The 18715-nt window shown below is 42.4% G+C and overlaps 1 protein-coding gene across 2 annotated transcripts in view; it reads left to right on the forward strand.

Annotated features, from left to right (window-relative positions):
- The window catches only part of Spred2 (sprouty related EVH1 domain containing 2), a 119959-nt gene that overhangs the window by 51011 nt on the left and 50233 nt on the right, over window positions 1-18715 (forward strand). Inside the window, exon 1 of one of the 2 annotated variants that reach the window (XM_046422801.2) lies at window positions 14177-16752. The exons of the other annotated variant lie outside the window; for it this stretch is intronic. Coding sequence (XP_046278757.1) covers window positions 16736-16752 — 17 coding nt within the window. The 5' untranslated portion in view covers window positions 14177-16735. Of the gene's footprint in view, window positions 1-14176; window positions 16753-18715 lie in introns of those variants that run through there. 2 annotated transcript variants of the gene reach the window in all.

The following is an 18715-nucleotide window of genomic DNA, read 5'->3' on the forward strand; positions in this document are numbered from 1 at the left end:
CAGCTTAAAGGTGGCTTCTTTCTGGGCAGAGTCCTGATGATGACAGCAAGTGATAGCTCCAGAGGGCCTTACTGAAGGAAATTTCAAGTTCCCTATTGAATACCATGAGGGGAATATTTGCTAAAGAAGTTCTACTCCTTTGAAGAACTCAATACCTCTTATTGGGCCTTCATTGTTTCTTACAACATCTGCAGTCTATAAATAGGACCTGCACTCACACACAAGGCAATCGGAGTGTACCTGGTACTTATGGCTGTGTACACTGTGCACTGAGAAAAAGGAAGCCACGTTGAAGCTTGGCCCAAGTTCGGAGCTGATTGAGAAATAGACAAGTTCGGTTATGTAGGCGTGAGCGTTTTACTCATCGACCCCAATCCACCTGCCTCAGGGAGGCTTCTTTGCTCTCCTACTCTTTTGTGCTTTCAGATCCCAAGCTGGCATGCCAGTGGGTATTTTTAAAACGTAGACTTTCTTGTATGACTCTTGCAGAGAGGCTGAGGTGACCGGGATGCGTGGGTGGCAGCCTGTGCCACAGCGGAACTTGGAAGGAGGCCAGCTGCCTGTCTTCCGAGGTGGGGCTGGGATACCACATTTTCCAAACCAACACCACTGCCCATCCCCTTTGGAGATCCAGGTGACTTCATTGGAAATAACTGCCCCCAGACTACTGCCCAATTCTGTAGCCATTGGCCATCCGGGTCATGGAGTCCTTGACCTGAGCCAGTGTGAATTTTCAGTGTAAATGATGTGTTAGAGTTGAAGCCTCATTACAAAGAAAAATAATGTAAAGCATCTCATTAATAATTATTTTGATTACTTGTTGAAATCAAATATTTTAGATCTCTTGGGTCATGTCAACTCTGTTATATTTATCACTTTTTTGCTGTGACTACTAGAAATTTTTAAATTGTATGATGTGACTCGAGTTAACATTTCTGTCATAAAGTACTGCTCATCTCTGCTGTGAATTCAGCCACCAGTGCAGCTATTTTATTGATTGATTGATTTACTTACCTACCTACTCACTTTTTGAGATGCATCTCAGTGTGTCGCCCAGGCTGATCTCCAACTCCTGGACTGAAGTGGTGTCCTGCTTAGCCTCCTGAGTAGCTGCAACTAGAGACTAGCAGTATGCGCTGTCACACCTGCACCAGTGTGGCTTTGAAGGAAATATATTCCCAGAGACCTCTCTTCCTGGTGGCCTGGCTTCAGGATGACCCTCTCCTAAGGTACTGGTGGGATGATGCTTCCCTGGAGGTAGAAGGTTAATCGCTTAATAAGCAGCAGACATTTCTAAAAATCCTTTCCAAAACACCTCTCCTGGATTAATTTTTTTTTCCCCTTAGTCTGTTTTGCTGACCCACCTCCTTCCAGGAAGGCTTTTTTTCAAATTCAGCACTCTTCCTGATCTTCTGCCCCCAGTCAGACTCCTGTGGCTGCCTTTTAATCCTTTCTCCCCAGGCCATCCCAGGAACTAACTGCCCAGTCTGAACCCAGAAGCCACTGTTCACACCAGCTCCTCCCTCCCGGTCCCTCTGGAGTGGTTGCTCAAGTGTAAACTTGTACCAGGGAGAGTCAGGTGGATGGGAGCTTAGGAAACTCCCTCTTGGGGAAATGCAGAAGTAGAGACCCACAACCAACCTCCCATGTCCAGCTGCTGTTTCAGGAAAAAGGGGAGGGATTCCACTGGTGCCTGAAAGCCCCAAATAATTCCCTCTTCTAAGGAAGAGATGCACATTGACCCCAGAGGTCCAGGAAGAACCTGTTGAAGGGATGATTGTAGCTTACCAGAAAAGAGTGTCACAGTGCTGGGGGTTCTGTCGCCCACCAGTGCAGCGACACCTTACCAAGACATTCCATACCTCTGTGGTCTTTTGTATGCTGAACCTTCATTGGAATAATCAGAGTAGGTCGTATTCAGTGTTTGCCGTGTACAAGCATCATACAAACTGCCTTTTCAAGCACAGTTGACAAACCCTGAGGGACTTGGGTGAGATAATCTTTTTTTTTTTTTTTTAATGGTTTGGGTTTTTGTTTTTTTTTAAGTTATATGTGGATACAATATCTTAATTTTATTTATTTATTTTTATGTTGTACTGAGGATCAAATCCAGTGTCTCAAGGGCCCTGCCACTGAGCCACAACCCCAACCCGGGATGCTCCTGTTTCCCTGATTGCACACAGAAAAACTGCAGTTTAGAAAGATGAAATGAGGGCCTCTCAATAAATTCAATGGGCCAGGCATACAGCTGGGGCTGTGCTGCTCCAGAGCCTAGTGTTTAACCATTAATGTGCCATTGCACTGCCCAGACCAGCCCACACCTGTGTCACTTCAATTGTTTATCGTCAGGACATCTACCGCTGGCGCAGGCTGTGACAGTATACCACAGCATGGTTAGGTCTTGGTATGTTGCTGAACCAGGTGGACAGACACTCTCTAACACAGCCTTTAAAACGCTGTGCTACAGGGGCTTCTTCACATGGCCGTTGTGTGTGGTGAAGGGTGCAGGGCTGTCTGGAAAGAGGTCCTAGTTGGTCTTCCGGGTACCCTGCAGCTACTGGGTTGATAGAGAGGGGGCAGCTCTGTGGCTATCTGGCTAACCCAGGGGGGTTTTGGTAATGCTCTGGAATCAGGTTGGCTTCTTCATTCTTTTTTTTTGGGGGGGGCAGTTTCCCCAGCTCTAAAATGGGTATACCAAGAGAACTGCCATGCAAATTAAAGAGCATGTGGAAAGAGAATATTCTTGGCATATCCGGTAAATGTCAGCTGGCATTTCATTAATGCCATTTAATGCCATGTGATGGATCGTAGTCATAAAATGTAACAAAATATAATCATATGGCTTGAATTTTTTTTGCTGTTTTAAGGGAAACAGAGCATGTACCTGTGATCTGTGCAGGTTCCTTTGTGGTTGAATTATCTTTCAGAGCCACGATCTCACCTTGGGGGAGGTTCCACTTTCATTTTGATCTCAAAACAAGCTCCTTGAAACACTTCCAGAAGCCTTTTTGGAACACTTTTCAGAAGAGAGAAAAGATAGTGCGACCATACTTAGCAATATCCTTTTTTTTTTTTAAATGCAGGAAGATTTTTAAGTTTGGAAATGGCCATGAGTTCATTAGAGCTAAGTTATGTGACTAACAAGAGCAAAGTTCTCATGATGGATCCACTAAAAAAAAAAAAAAAAAATTATGATCCTTAATTAGCAATAAGATTTTTTTTTTTTAAACTGGCTGACTCATTCATTGTAAGACTGGCTTTGAAGGTAGTTTGAGAAGCCTTCCAGGCAGCTTTTAACTGAGGCAGCATCATCAGAACACAAGTGTTAAAAGAAGTGTTCTTCCAGTGGACAGCGTTGGCTAAGATCTGTAAGGTTGAGATTTGGGGGTAAAAATTAGTCTTCTTTTACACCTATTGTATTAAGCAATGCTGGTAACTAAGTTGACCTTTCACTTGGGACTTGCATAGCTGCTAATGGGGCCAGTAGCAGGGAAGGGCCCCTGCATCTAAAGAGTAAAAACCCAAACCTGACTTTTCACCTGGGTTGTCTTACATACTCCTGTGATACACAGAATTCAAATCTGAAAGTGTGTGTGTCAAGGGAAGGGCCCTCAGATTGGTGACCTCAGAAAACTTGGGTGAGGCTGGGCACACACTGAAACATTCCTGTGGTCCTAGCTGCTCTGGAGCCTGAGGCAGATAGATTGCTTGAACCTAGGGATTTGAGAGCAGCCTGGGCAACACAGGGAGATTCTGTTTTGAAATAAACAACAAAAAAGACTTAGGGATGTGTGGCCCAGTGGTAGAGCACTTGCCTGGCATACAAAAGACCCCAGGTTTGATCCCCCAGGACTGCAAAAATAATAAAACTGAAAAATCGAGTTGGGTGTGTGAGAAGCACTGACCCTGTGGTATAATGCTGTGGATGAAGCAGCTAGAAGCAGCACCAGTTGGGGTCCATCTGAGTAGAAGACCAATGCCTATCCCCATATAAGGCATGAGGGAAAATTTTAGGGGTTGTATCTTTAGGTTCATGCAGGAGGATGGAGTGACCCAGCAACCTCTGGATTATTTCTGGTAGGTGGGAGCAAGAGGTGCCCACAGCCTGTTCTAATGGATATCTTGAAGGATGTGGCTGCAGGAAGAGTAAAACAAATTCCAGCTTCTGCTTTCTGCTGTTGTGCTGCCTCAGGTATCATAACTAACATAGCCTGGGCCTCATTTCTCCCGTCTATAAAATGGGAATAAGATTACACTTCAGGGTTGTTATAAGGGAGAGTCGAAAGTAGTTAACATATATAGAAAGGGCAAAACTTCCACCTCTCTTGAGGCTCTGAGAATGACACATGATTAACCCCGCTGCCACAAAAAAGTGGGCAGAGGCTCACAGTTGCATATGAGAACATGTCACCAGCCACAGGAAAATTTTGCCAATTCCCTAGAGAGGCAAGGCTTGCACTCCTAGGAGAATTTCCAGGTCCTCTCTGTTTGAATAAGGCCAGCTGTCAACCTGCTCAAACAGGAGTTTTTTTGTAGCTGGCACAGGTTGGTCTCAGTGAGATGCATATTAGTTAGGACTTGGTGCTTGTGGGTCAGGGGGAACAGTCTGTGGAATACTTGATGTGAACTGCAGTCCTGGTATTGATAACAGGTTACCTTCCATCTGGATGTAAAGTAGACCCAACTTCTTGTTTTAACCTACCAGGGACTGTTTTTTTGTTTGTTTGAAGTACCTGGGGTTGAACTCAGGGCCTTGCACTAGGCAACTGTTCTACCACTGCCACAGCCTTCCCCACCCCCCTTTTTTTTGTACCAGGGATTGAACTCAGGGGTGCTCAACCACCAAGCCACTTCCCCAGCCCTATTTTGAATTTTATTTAGAGACAGGATCTCACTGAGTTGCTTAGCTCCTCACTAAATTGCTGAGGCTGGCTTTGAACTCGTGATCCTCCTGCCTCAGCCTCCTGAGCCACTGGGGTTTACAGGCATACACCACTGTGCCTGGCCAAGGGGGCAACTTTTAAAGTAAGTCCAGATATATCATTTCATCCACAAATACTCAATATGTATCTCTAAGAGATAAGGACTTTTTTATCTATGAAAATATCCATTTCTTATTCTCATCTAATACCAAGTCCATTTTCAGTTTTTTTCAATTTTTTTTCAGTCTCAAAAATGCCCTTTTTCTTTTGTCGCGCCCCCCCCCCCATTAGAGCCCAAACAAGTATAATTTATTTTTAAGAATTTAACCTCGGGTAATTAAATTGTCCTTGTGTATACACACAGAGGCAATGATGCGTGTGCACTTCTGAAAAGAGGTGTCTGTGGCCTTTTGACTGGCTGATGTTCACAGGATGGTCTCTCTCCTCATCTTCCTTAGCTCTTCTGATGAGACCTTGACCCTGTTACAGAGGAAATGCTAATTGAGGCCCTAGCCTAGTCGTTCAGCACTCTGCTTCTGCCTAAAGGCATGTTCCCTTTGGTAAACTTAGAATAGAACCTTCAGGCTGCTTGTGGAAAGAGGGATGAGTCAGCTCCACGGAGAGCTTAGAATTTTCTGCTGCTTTATTGGCGGCTGTGGCAGCTTTCTGGACTCCACTGAGAGCACCTGCTTTGACAGTTACCTGGCAAATTACCTGAGACTTGGGCTCTGATGGAGGGGCTGGCCAACACCAGTCCTATCTTGCTTCCCTATGTGGATTTATTCTAAGTCTCTGGGTGCATAGGGCCTCAGCCTCCCAAACTGCTGGGATTATAGTCATGTACCACTGTGCCCAGCTGGTAGAATTTCTTAAGGGAAAAGATGCCAGGATTGCCCCAGGTTGATTAGGTGGAGAGGATTTGGTTGAGGGTAGGGAGTGGCAGGAGGAGGGCAACACAAATGATTGTATGGTCGACTCCTTCCACAGATATCAGTTATCTACTACATATGCATCATATATATTTCCAACCCACTCAAAAAATCAAAATCTGTCTCATTTTTCCACAGCTGTGTGCAGGCGCTTTGCACACACTTTGTTTTGATTTTGGATGGATTTGCAGTTGTGAGGTTTTTTTTCTGTCTTTGTATCATAGTCAGGTGGTTACAGAGCAAAAAGTAAACTTCTTAATATATAAAGGCAACTCTAAAATATAAGGTTATTCATGACAGGATTGGTTTTCTAAGCAAAAAGTTTGGAGAAACCTAAATGCTCATTAATAATAGACTGGTTAAATAAATCATGGGGCTAGGGTTCAGTTCCCAGCACCTAAATAAATAAGTTCATGATATATCCGTATAGTGGAATACCTTGAAGATGTAAAAAGAAAATAGATTCATTGTCTGTTCTAATACCAAAAGATCGCATAGAGGTAAAAAAGCAAGGCCAAGAGCCTGTGAATAATATGCTGTTGGTGGGGGGGGGGTGCATACTTGTATTTTCATATATCCTGGAGGATACATGAAAACTTTTTTTAAAAAACGGCTAGTATTGGCTTATTGGTGGGAGAAATAATGACACAGATGGGATTTATATGTATTTATTTATAATCAAATGTATATTTTGCATCTGTACTTACATTGTGTGGATAAATTGATGGCTTTATTATGCCCTAGTTGATCTGTTTTATAAACTTCTGACCACTGCTTATTTGTACTTCAACATCCCAGAATCTTGGGCTCTGAAGTGGCCCAAGTGAGGCTGTGACCAGCCCAGGAATGTGAGTCCTCTTCTTCCCATAATGCCTCGCTCGGCAACAGATTGTAAATATTTGATTCTGTTCTGAAGCTCATGGGCTTTTCCCCTTCCTCACCCTGAAATATAAACTGAGCTGACAGCATCTAAAGTTTAACTGTAGGGACAGGGAAGGCAGGGAGCCTGTGTCTCCAGAGCGCAGTGAACTGCCGTTTTTCTGGCAGGGAACTCTGGTACGAGGGGCTGGGGACTAGCATGGCTGCTGCTCCTACCCTAGCCTCTCTGCTGACTCTTGTTCATATGTTGGTATCCTGTGCACCATATTGACTGTGTGTTTGTGTTTGTTTCCAACTTCTCCTGAGTGGTAGCAAAATCCCTTTGAGCCAAACTGGTCCCACCCTGGTAGTTTTGGAATGTTCCAATGTTAAGACTTGCTCTCCACACTGGGCACATTCTTAGCATCAGGAACAGTTCCCCCAGGGCTCAAACAAATGAAATCCATGGAATTCTTTTCTCCCTCTTGAGTAGAGAAAGGGGCAGAGAGGATCTTTGGAGAGACTTAAAACAAAGGACATGTAGGACTGAGCCTTGTCTAAAACTGTTCTGAAAGATGAAATTCAAAGGTGCTCAGGATCTATTCTCGGCTCTGCCACAAACGCACCTCTGTTGTATCCCAGTTGGTGCTTTACTATTTGGTTCTTGATTCGTAGTCAGTAAATAGGTGGAGGTCACATTCATTATCCACCCCCCCCCCCCTTAGCATCTAATACTTAATTTAATGAAATGGGAGAGCTGTGTTTTTAAATGGCAGCTAAATGAGAGCCAGGAAACCCTTCCCTCTGCTCCGCCCTGAGTACTACAGTGAGCACTGATGTACCTGTGTGGCCAGAGACTTGTTCTCTCTTCTGCTTTTTCTGCCTTTTCTAAACAGCTATATGCAGTGAAAAGCACATGGGTCACAACTACCCTTGAATGTTCTGTGGGACACCGGCATGCAACCTTTGCACCCCTCCAGTCTTGGGAAGGGTCAGTCTTTCTGTGGTGGAGCTCAGATGAAATAGTTGGCTAGCATTTAAGGGCCACATTGAAAGATGAGTATGTATGGCATCCTTAAGCACTCAAGTCAGTCATCAGGGATGGCAAGGCATAAGTGCTCAGGGGAAGCATGTGGACGAGGAGTCCCCAAGTCTCAGCCAACTCCAGAGTGTGTGTTCCTTCAGAACAAGGGCCTCTGCTCTCTAAGATCGTCAGGCTCTCTCTTCTGTTCTCTCTGAGTCTGTATCCTAGACTCCCCTATGAGGCTACACAGAACATCTTTTCTTGATGTGGCAGTTTGGATACCCTTCTTCTGGTTTTATTATGACACTCTTGGGGGTCTCCTGAGAGGAAGAGGTACTTGAAGCAAGCAGGATGCTGTCTAAACATGTCTTCCCTACTCAAAATTCAGGTGAGGCCCTGGGAGAAGGTTGGGGCAGACCCATAAGCTTTCTCAGATGGTTTCTAGCCTGCTCACTGTAGAGCAGGGTAGAGCAGAGGGAAGGGTTTCCTGGCTCTCATTTAGCTGCCATTTAAAAACCAGTGAGCCCTAACTCAGGTTCAGTGGCTTTTTTTTTTTTTTTTAAGTTTCTGATAGAATCAAATTGTTTATGGCAAAACTAGAAAGAACTTTCACAGTATTGAGCAATTTTGGCTGCCCTTCTCAGAGAGTTATTTAACCTGGCACTGAGAATTTTAGTCAAGGTAAATATTCCAGATATGGACATCTGATTTCTTGTTCTAGATTGATCTCTAATTGATTGATTTTTCAGAACCCAAAAAGGGACTCAGACCACACAGACGTTTGGGGCCCTATAAAACTATAGTTCTGGCCCCTACAACTAATTTTCTTATCTGTTAAGTGTGGTTGCTCAAGAATTAGCTATCTCTAAGGACCATTTTAGACTTCCAGGCTGCTCTTCTAGTTTTGTGTGTGTGTGTTTTGTTGTTGTTGTTGTTTGTTTGTTTGTTTGTTTTTTTAGTTAATATCTAAGATCCACAGTGTAAAATCCACTAATAAATAGAAAAAAAAAATAGGGGAATATTATTTCCCAGTCACTTTTTACATGGGATTCAGATAGTGGTGAAGAGCACTTTAAATTAGCAGAATGCCTGTAATACTCTTAAATTCTACCACCTAGATGTTCAGGGAAATGTTTTTCTTTGCATTTCCCACAATGTATTTATTGCTTTTTGTGATGAAGGGGGCGAAATACAAAAGTTAGCCACCATCTATCTGTCATTGCCTTCCCTAGCGAAATCTTCATCGCCTGCTATTTCAGGCAATAAAGGATAAACTGTGTTTGTCTGTTGAATAAATGAAAGAAACCCAGTTTTTGAAGGGCTTACCATATGGTTACAGCATCTTCTGTAGCAGATGCCAAAATACAAAAGTGAAAAAGAAAAAACCTTGAGAATCTCAAGTCCAGCAAAGATGATGGGCAAGTCTTAACAAGACACTGTACTTACAGTTATCATGAAATCAGAAGAGGATGTGCTAGGCTTCTTCACCTTGTCTTGGGGTCTTTGGAATAAAATTCTTGTGTGATTCTAAGTTGTATCAAGTACTTGTACATGATATAACTGTGGCTAATGTTGACAACTGCTGCTTTTCCTGCTTGCTTTCTTTTGGCACTGGGGATTGAACTAGAGTGCTCTACCACTCTACCTCTGAGCTACATCTCCCATCTCCCCACCACTTTTTTGTTTTTAGATATAGGAGATTGAACCCAGGGCTTTGCATATGCTGGGCAAATGCTGTATCCACTGAGCTACATGCCCAGCCCTTTTTATTTTTATTTTTATTTTTGAGACAGAGTCTTACTGAATTGTCCATCCTGGCCTTGAACTTCTCGAGATCCTCCTGCTTCAGCATCCTTAGTCAATGGCATTACATGCATGTGCTACTCTTGTTGATGAATGTCTTTTATAAGGAAAAGCCACTTCTAACTTTGGGGTGAAATTGGCATTCGTTTTTTTTGGTACCAGGGATATCATCCCGAGCCGCTAGGGTTACAGGCGTGTGCCACCGTGCCTGGCCAAGACTGGCATTGTTTTAGACTGGTCAGTTAGTTGAGTCGGATCTCTAAGATCCGAGGGTTGGGAATATAGTTTTCTTCCTGATCCCTTGCCCAACTTTCTTTCCCACTCCTCTCCTCTTTGGCTACTTATATGACTAGTCAGTTTTCTCACTTATCTGCTATCAATCCATTCCTTGTAGAATTTCAGAGCTTCAAGAGCTGGACTGGTTTAAATCAATTTCCTTGTCTAGTTTAATTTTCTAGACAAGGAAATTGAAGCATAAGGAAGTAACTCTGCCCAAGGCCACATAACTAGCTGCAACGTCAAGTTAAAGCTATGACCTCGGAGTAATTTGAAATTGCAGAATTTCTGATGCCATGAATTTGGTTGCTGTTTACATAGGTAAATGATTAAAGAGTATTGTTGAGAGTTCTTTGAAGAGATTTCCATTTGTAGCTGAATATCTCTCTAGCCATCTGACAAACAAAGATGGCTTCCACGCAGAAGGTTTGCTTTGCTAGGAAGCTAACCTGTTATCCGCGAGTTTTTCCGTAGCCAGCATCAAAATGAGCAAGAGCTGAAAACTGTTCCTAGAATTCTGCAGCCTGGAGCAGCTTCAGGTGTGATGCTGGCTCAGAGGTAATGAAACATCAGAGGCTGAACTAGGCTGAATGGCCAATGTGGGTCAGTCTGGTCCCCGTGGTCTAAGCTTACCTTAAGGAATAAGTCATCCACCTTGAGTGGACTTCAAGTGCTGACCCTGTTGTTCAGCCTGGCAGGTGCTAATATGTATATTAAATATTCACCCCTAGGTACTTCATATATCCCTTTTCCAGGTTTTGAACCAGCCCCATCCCTTGAACTTAAAATTCCACCTCTACATCTGGGTTTTGACTTCTCCCTGCAGCCCAGGTCTCTGGAGAAGCTAGGTTTTGCCCTGATTGGTCCTCAGCACTCTCATAGCTGGTCCTCTCATAGCTCAGCTGGAAAGCCAGTGCCCTGAACACTTAACTTTTCCCTTTTCCTTGCTAATGAAGCCCTTGGCTCCTCCCATAACTTCCCAGAGTGATTTTACCATATTTCTGGTGTGTTTGGTTTCCATATCCCTGCCCGGCCCTGTAACATACTGTGCCAAAGAAACTCAGGCTATCTAGACTACACCTGCCACTAGTTTTGCCCCCTATTTTTCCTCCACATAGGCCTGGAACAAAATTTGTGGGTGTGATGATGTAATTATACAAAGCACCCCACACAGAGTGGGCACTGTGAATGTGAGCTCCTTTGCCTTTTCCTGAGGAAACCTGGGCTGAATCCACCGTCCTAGCTCTGAAGATCTTCTCATCATAGGGTCATTTTTTCCCCATCTGTTTAGCATAATGTCTTATATGCATTTCATCAGCACAGATCTTCTCACTCTTGCCAAGCAGAACATCCCCAAATTAACCATGAGTTTTGGAGAGAGCCTTCTTTTACCCCTCCTGCCAGCCAGACTTTGAAACATGGTCTCTATAGCTTACTGTCTCCGAAATTCTGCTCTCAGTAGATAACACCAGAAATATGCCTCCTGCTCCTTTTCGTGACCAGCCCTCATGGCTCCCTGTGGTATTTAACAAAGGCATTTCCTCACTATATTGCCTTCTCAAAGGTGTTGACATTTCCCAGTAAGGCAAAAAGTGACCACCACAAAGACCCGTGTATATCTAAGCACATCCCAGATTTCATCTGTGCCCCAACAGCTGGCTAAGGCTACCCCCACCCAAGAGATCATAACTGAGAGCAGTTAGAATGGTTTCTATTGTTCAAATCTCCCCTCCCAGAGCCTAGCCCCAGGAGTCCCTTCACCTGCATTTTCCATTAATGCTGTGGCTTCATTTTCCCCAAATAAACAAGTTTTCCTGCCAAAGAAAATATGCATCACAATTGGATGCAGTTATGTGTCCTGGGACTGCTCTTGAGTCCTGCCTTTCATGTTTCTGGGTTGGCCCTTGGTCTCCTTACTGCCCTGGTCAGAGGTGGAGGTGCCCTGATGCTGCCTGCATCCCCGATTTCCCAAGGCCTCCACTGCTTTCCTGCTCCTGCATGTGGCCATCCAGCCCCCTTGAGGGCATCCTTCATGTTTGTTTGCTCGGGTTCCTGAATACCTCTTTCAGATCATCTTTCACCTCTTGCTTCAAGCTCTGGGGACACATGTGGTTTCTACATAATGCACAGATGTGACTTGGGGGAGGGGAGGCCTGGCCGAAGACTCACATAGTACAGCTGGTGTACTGAACTCTGAAGTGGGGAGGGGTTTTCTCTGGGTAGTTCAGGGGAGAGGGGATGCCAAAAGACCAGCAAGCAGCCTCAGACTCAGACTCTGCAGCTTTCACCACCCACCATGAGACTGAGAGCTTGTGATTTGCATTGTAAGAAAAGCAGCTTGTTTTGTTCTGATCACCATAAGTAGCATTTAGATATCAGATTGTAAATTGGAACCTTAAGCAAAATAAAGGACCAACTGACTTAAACTTCTATGGGGGAAAAGACCTATAGAAGGTCTTCATCCCCCCAAGCATTGATCACCAAGGTCAACAGACTTTCTCTGTGAAGGTATAGATAGTAAAGCTTAAGCTTTGGGGACCATATGGTTTCTGTCACAGCTGCTTAAGTCCGTCTTTGTAAGCTCTCATAGACAGGATGTAAACAGACGAGTGTGGTGTCTGGCCACAGTTTGCCCACCCCTGAGAGTCTAAATTCATAATGCCTACAAACATCCTCATCACTGTTTGCATAAATTGAAGAGTGTTCTGCATGTGGCTAGGCTGTATGCTAAGTACTTGTTGGGAATGATCACATTTATCCCATTCAAAACAATTGTGAGGTTATTCATAGTATTATACCCATTTTACAGATAAGGAACCAGGGTCTTAGAGAACTTAAATAATGTAAGTAAAACCAGATATAGTGGCACACACTTCTAATCCCAGTTATTCAGGAGACTGAGGCAGGAGGATTGCAAGTTTAAGGCCAGCCTCCGCAAATTAATGAAACTAATAAGTAAAAATTGCTGGGCAGGTAGCTTAGTGGTAGAGCACTTGCCTGCTATATGTTGTAAGGTTCTTATTCAGTACTCAGCACCACAAATAAAATAATATGTAAATAAAAACAAGACTGGATTTTGAACCAAGACAACTCCAGGCACATGCTCTTTTCTATTGTACCAGCCTGCAGTGTCCACAGCATTAATACCCATGTTTGTTCCCCACTGTCACCACCATACTGGGGATTGAAGTCAGGGCCTCACGCATGCTTCTGGATTTTGACATCAGCCAGTTTTTGATATTTAACAACAGCAAAAATGCAGATAATTACTAACAGCCCTAACAAATTAATTCATAGCAATTTTTGGAAAAAAAAATAGAGTCTATTGGATCTGTGGGTTCATTTTCCCCAAATAAACAAGTTCTTTATCCTGTGCTACCACTAGGCAGTTGTGCTTCTTACCAAGGATCAGTGTTAGGGAATGACTTATGTGAAGGCCCACGGAACTCAAAGGCAGAAAGCATCCCAGCTGGTTTCTAGATTCCCAAACCCAGCAGTCTAAAGTGGTGCAGTAGAGCCAGTTCTGGAGAGCTCCTGCTCCTTAGGGTGGCCTCCCCAGGACCAACCACTTCTTAGCAGGAATGCCCATGCGGCCTGACTTGCCGCCCATCATCATCCACACAGATTCACGCTGCCACAGGGTGGCATGGTTGGGAGAGGCTAGATAAGTGCACAGTTCAAGTTGTTTTCTGACTAGTGATGGTCATTAGCTTGCAGGCTGACCATCTAATAAATATGTTCATTAAAGATGGCAGAAACCAATTTTGGAATGTCTTTTATTGTAAGAAAATATTCTTGAGAAAATTTATAGTAAAATCATTTAAAATATCCTGGATCCCATCACCTCCAGCCATGTTTCCCAAAGCTTTTGTTTAGGCTCATCAGGATGGTAATAGGTGTGGGGAAGGGGGATGAAAGCAGAAGTCTGCAGTCAAACATTGGGAAACACAAAACCAAACAAACTTAAAACTAATATATCCCCAAGGATATAGTAGTTTTCCCAAAATGTATTTGGATTGTATATTAATGTGGAGGTTCCTATAGGATGGATTGCAAGGAACACCCTTTGAGAAATCTGAGCCCAGAGGCATTTCAAGAGTTCACATTTTGGTGAGTTACTTAATGGTCTAAGGTTTTCTAAATGGCTAGCCACAGGTTGTGGATGTAGCTCACCTGATAGAGTGCTTGCCTCGCATGCACAAGGCCCTGGGTTCAATCCCCAGCACCAAAAAAAAAAAAAAAAAAAAAGGAAAAAAGGAAAAAGAAAGAAAAGAATTGGGTGGCCACATCAACAGCAGGTACCATGGTGGTTATTAAATCTATAATTTTTTAAGCAGGGGTCTTGTGTTTTGTGCATTTAGACTTACTTTGAAATATTTCATGTTTACAGAAAAGTAAGAATAGTATGAAGAACTCTTCTATCCAATTTCCTATTTGTTAACATTTTACTATATATTTGCCTTTTCACGGTCATTGTGTCTATGTGTACATACTGTTGCTCATATTTTTGTATTTTAATGAAACCCAAATCATAAAATTATTATTGTTATTTTTTTTCCAATTTACTAGGTATTGCACAACTGAGCAGTATTCCCAGACCTTTTTATTTTAACGGGTCTTACTAACTTGTTAAGGTTGGCCTCAAATTTAAATCATACTGCCTCAGCCTCCCCAGACACTGGGATTACAAGACCATGCCATCACAGCCAGCTCATAAGACTCTAATGAGCTTTAGATTTATGTCTTCGAGATTCTGATGGAGACTTCTCAGCTCGAAGTTTGTTAATTTCCCCCATTTGTACTTGTTGCATTAAGGTATATCATGCTTTTCAAGTATGTGAAAGGTCATGAATTGTGAGGGAACATTTTGATAATCCTCAGAGTTTGCTGTCCTTAGAAGGAAAGAATTTGTCAAAGTCAGAAAGTCTTCATTTCAGCGCACACTCAATCCTAATCTTTCTGGATTAGTGAGACTGTAATTTGATGTTATGGGGATTGTCTCAGCTACTCAAAGGCAGTCTGCAGTTGTATTAGACCAGGTCCTTTGGGGTTGGCTGTTGGCTGTGGTGGACACCTCAGCCTGAGGCCTGTTGAGGGGACACTGCAGAGGTTTGGAGTACTGGAGGACCTCTGTATTTTGTTTCTTGTGGTGGCTTGTCATGCTTTCACAGCACATCATATGGATAGTTTTGGGAATGACATCTAGTTTCAACAGTGGACTTATTGAACATACACTGGGGTTCTGGTGATGTATCTCAGTGGTGGAGTACTTGCCTAGTACATGCCAGGCCCTGGGTTCAATCCTAAAACTTCCATATGTTGGGGGTGTGGTTTGTTTTGTTTCTGTCCATGAAATCCAAGCTCTCTTCCTCCTCCAGCTGGTGTCAGTACCCCACTTTGAGCACAAAGTCAGTCAAGCAAACACTGCCACCTTACAAAGGGCTTTGTTGGTATAAGGGACTCTGGACTTGACTTACATAACCTCTCATGGAGCATTTCCAAAGCCATAAAAGGAAGCTGGAAATGGTCACCTCTCCTTCATAATGTTAACATTGAGCTCATGAACAAGGCTGGGGCTTGTGTCCTCAAAGAAAGCATGAGGAAACAATCACGACAGAGGCGTTCAGGGAGTTGATACAGCCCTCACCATGGCCTTAGGACATGAGTATCACACCTTCTAGCTGGTAGGTTAAGTCACCTTCAGGTTCATATCCCACACCCACAGTGTCACCCTGTGAATGGGGCTCCTCTTCTTCCCCCATTCATGGGCATGGCAGCTTCAAGTGTTTTGTTGTTGTTGTTCTGTTTTTTTAATTTTTTTAAAGTTGTTGATAGACCTTTATTTTATTTATTTATTTTTATGTGGTGCTAAGGCTCAAATCCAGTGCCTCACATATGCTAGGCAAGTGCTGTACCACTGAGCCACATCCCCAGCCCCTGAATATATTCTTTTATATTCTTCAAGTGTTTTATTCAGTACAAATTAGAATGTAGGGACTGGGGGACTTTTTTTTTTTTTTTTAGTTTAAAAGTTTTAACTTAAATAAAATTTACCATGAGAAATTTCACAGATACTCAAAAGAGAAAAATATAGCCAACCTGCATATTCTCACCACACAGGTGCAGCAATTTATTCTGATTTTGCCACTTTTTTTTTACTCTATGTATATATGTATGTATGTATGTATGTCTAAAATATTTAAAAGAAATTCCAGATACCACATCATTTCACCCTTAGCATACTGCAGGATGCCTAAAAAGTAAACACTGATATCTAAAAAGTAAACATTTGATAAACACAGTGCTACCACCCCACCTAGCAAAATCCATCCAGGAACCAAAATTTTGACATGTCATTTTTTCATAGCTCCCACAACTGGATAACCTTACAACACAAAAATCGCCAAGGTCCTGCCTGTGCTGGTTCAACTGATGGCCTCAGAGAGAAGGATCTTGCTCTTGACTTTGAAGAAAATTATCTGGACTAGGGGGTGGGGTGAGCAGCTTGCACTTGTGGGTCCACAGACTGTGATCTCAAGTATTGAGCTGTGCTCTTTGCTTCCTGGGCATTTCATACTATCATCAATGATTGATAAACATAACTTACAGGAATTTTTTTAAACAATATTTTAATTGGAAAAAGCATCTGTCAGCTGTCAGGCTTCCAGTTTCCACTTCTGAGAAGCAGGATGTTGAATGTGAGTAATGACACAACAGGCCTATAAAATGCGGACTAACCCTCGGATGACTCATCCAGTACAATGCAGTATATTTGTCAAGGAGACTGAATCATATATGGGGGAAACCGCTTCTCAGGCAGCCAGCTGGTTCTCAGGTCAGCGAGAGACGGTCCATTTTTATCGGAAGCTTTATAGTAGCAATAATGCTGAGACCCAATACTTGGGCTCTACAATGTAGAGGAAATGGCATCGCCTGGCAGGTATGTGCTTACTGTTTACATGAACTTTAATTTCTCCTTCTTCTCTTTTGCTTAACATTTCTGGTGTGTGCTTTTACCATTTTTATAAAGGAGGAAAATCATTCTAATTGTAAAGAGCTGAAGTGTGTGTATATGTGTGTGTGTGCGCACGCATACACGCCTGCCCACATTCAAGGACAGATAGATAACCACTAATCTGTTGATGAACAGAGAGTTTTTATTCACTCATCCTCTTTCTGAAAACAAATGTCTCCTTAGGTATTCAGATAAAATGGTTCTAACCCATCCCTTTTATTAAGTCCTAATCTAAAAGGTGCTGTCCTAGGAAACAGCTTGCAAGAGTGATACATCTTTTGGGTGGGTAACTTAGATCTTTAAAAAAAAAAGAAAGAAAGAAAGAATAAGCAGAGGAGGGCTGAAGGAGGCGGTCTAATGTTAACTGTTGTATTATGTTGGGTTTCTTTTGGTATCTTGTCCCCCCTCCACCCCAAGATGCGTGGCTTAACTCAAGAAAGCTTTATTCCCCTTATGACTGAATATGGTTATTTTTTGCAGATCGCAATTTACTCAGACTGAATTCATGCATTAACTTTTCCGAGGTGGGAGAAAGGGTAGTGGGGATTTGGTATCAACATTTAATTATAGCTTTCACATGATCTAAAGGATCATTCTGCATAATTGGAAAGCCGTGTCTGCATGTCTGACCTTCTCTATTTCTTCACTCACTAAATTTAAACAATGCCTGACTAGTTAAGGCACATATTTTGCTTATTTGAGTATATTAAACATTCCTATGTGTGTTGACAGTCTATTCAATGTTTTAAAAAGGTACTTTTGAGTCCTACTTGTTAGAGACAGATGCTATAGTTAGTTTATAGCAGTACTATTTATGCTTTCCGGGGTTGTGGGTCCAGCATGGCTGGGTCAGGACCTATAACACCACTGCCCACAAATTTACCTAAGATCTCACATTGGTGGAGCAGCCCAGTCTGTGATGGTAAATCCTGTTATCATCGGAGAGTGTGAAGAAGATCTGGAGTTTCCAAGCTAGAAAAATAGGCAGTCTTTGTTCCTTTTCCTCTTTCTTATAAAACCTATAATAATGACTTGTTTTCCTTGAGGTGTATGAATTTTCAACTGTTGGTAAATGCATCCCATTTACTGATTCAGATGCATTCAGAAATTTGTGTTTCTGTTTGTTTTGTGGATTAAGTGGTACACTTTTTTTTTTTTTTTTTAGAGTGGCCAATTTGTTTTTGGAGAGAAGACCATCTCTAACTCCAGATTTCATTAATTTTGCATTCTATAAATGAAAGCCACCTGTTATGCTGTAACATGGTAATTATGGTAGAGGACAATAATGAGGAAGAACAGTATTTGAAATATGTGGGGGTTTTGCTAAGAATTTTCCTGCCCACATCTGTAGGGCTTATTTTTATATGCGTGTGTATACACATACATATATAGTTCATATTTAATAATAGCATTTGGTGATATTAAAAATACTTCAGATTCAAAGTGAGAGGCCTTTTCTATTCCTTCTCATTAACAATTTTTTCTTTTAAGCTGTGGAAGGAAAGCTACTTAAAAAACATTAACTTGAACTGAGTAAAGCTCATGCTTTGCAATGTTATATAGTAAACAGGGTTCTCTTGCAGTTTTGGCAAATGCCACACTAAACTTGGAGTTTACTTCATCAAAAGTTATCTGAAAAATAATGCAAATTAATTTTGTTTTGTTCTTTTGAAGGCAGAAGAGCCTTCTGATTTGTATCCTCTGATTTCACTGATATATTAGGTTTTACCACTTCCCCCCATTGAGGCCTACAGAAAGTTATAGGCAGGGATATAAAAACACTTCTTTTAACACTCTTAACTTAATGGTATTTTCTGTGACAGTGTCTTGTTTTCCTGTGATTTGTGTCATCAACAGTCCTGTTCATATTCTTCCCAAAGCAGCATAG

Source organism: Marmota monax, unplaced genomic scaffold (genome assembly GCF_021218885.2).
Source record: "Marmota monax isolate L192 unplaced genomic scaffold, Marmota_monax_Labrador192_F-V1.1 WCK01_AAM20220418_F8-fsc00015, whole genome shotgun sequence".
Classification (NCBI taxonomy): domain Eukaryota; kingdom Metazoa; phylum Chordata; class Mammalia; order Rodentia; family Sciuridae; genus Marmota; species Marmota monax.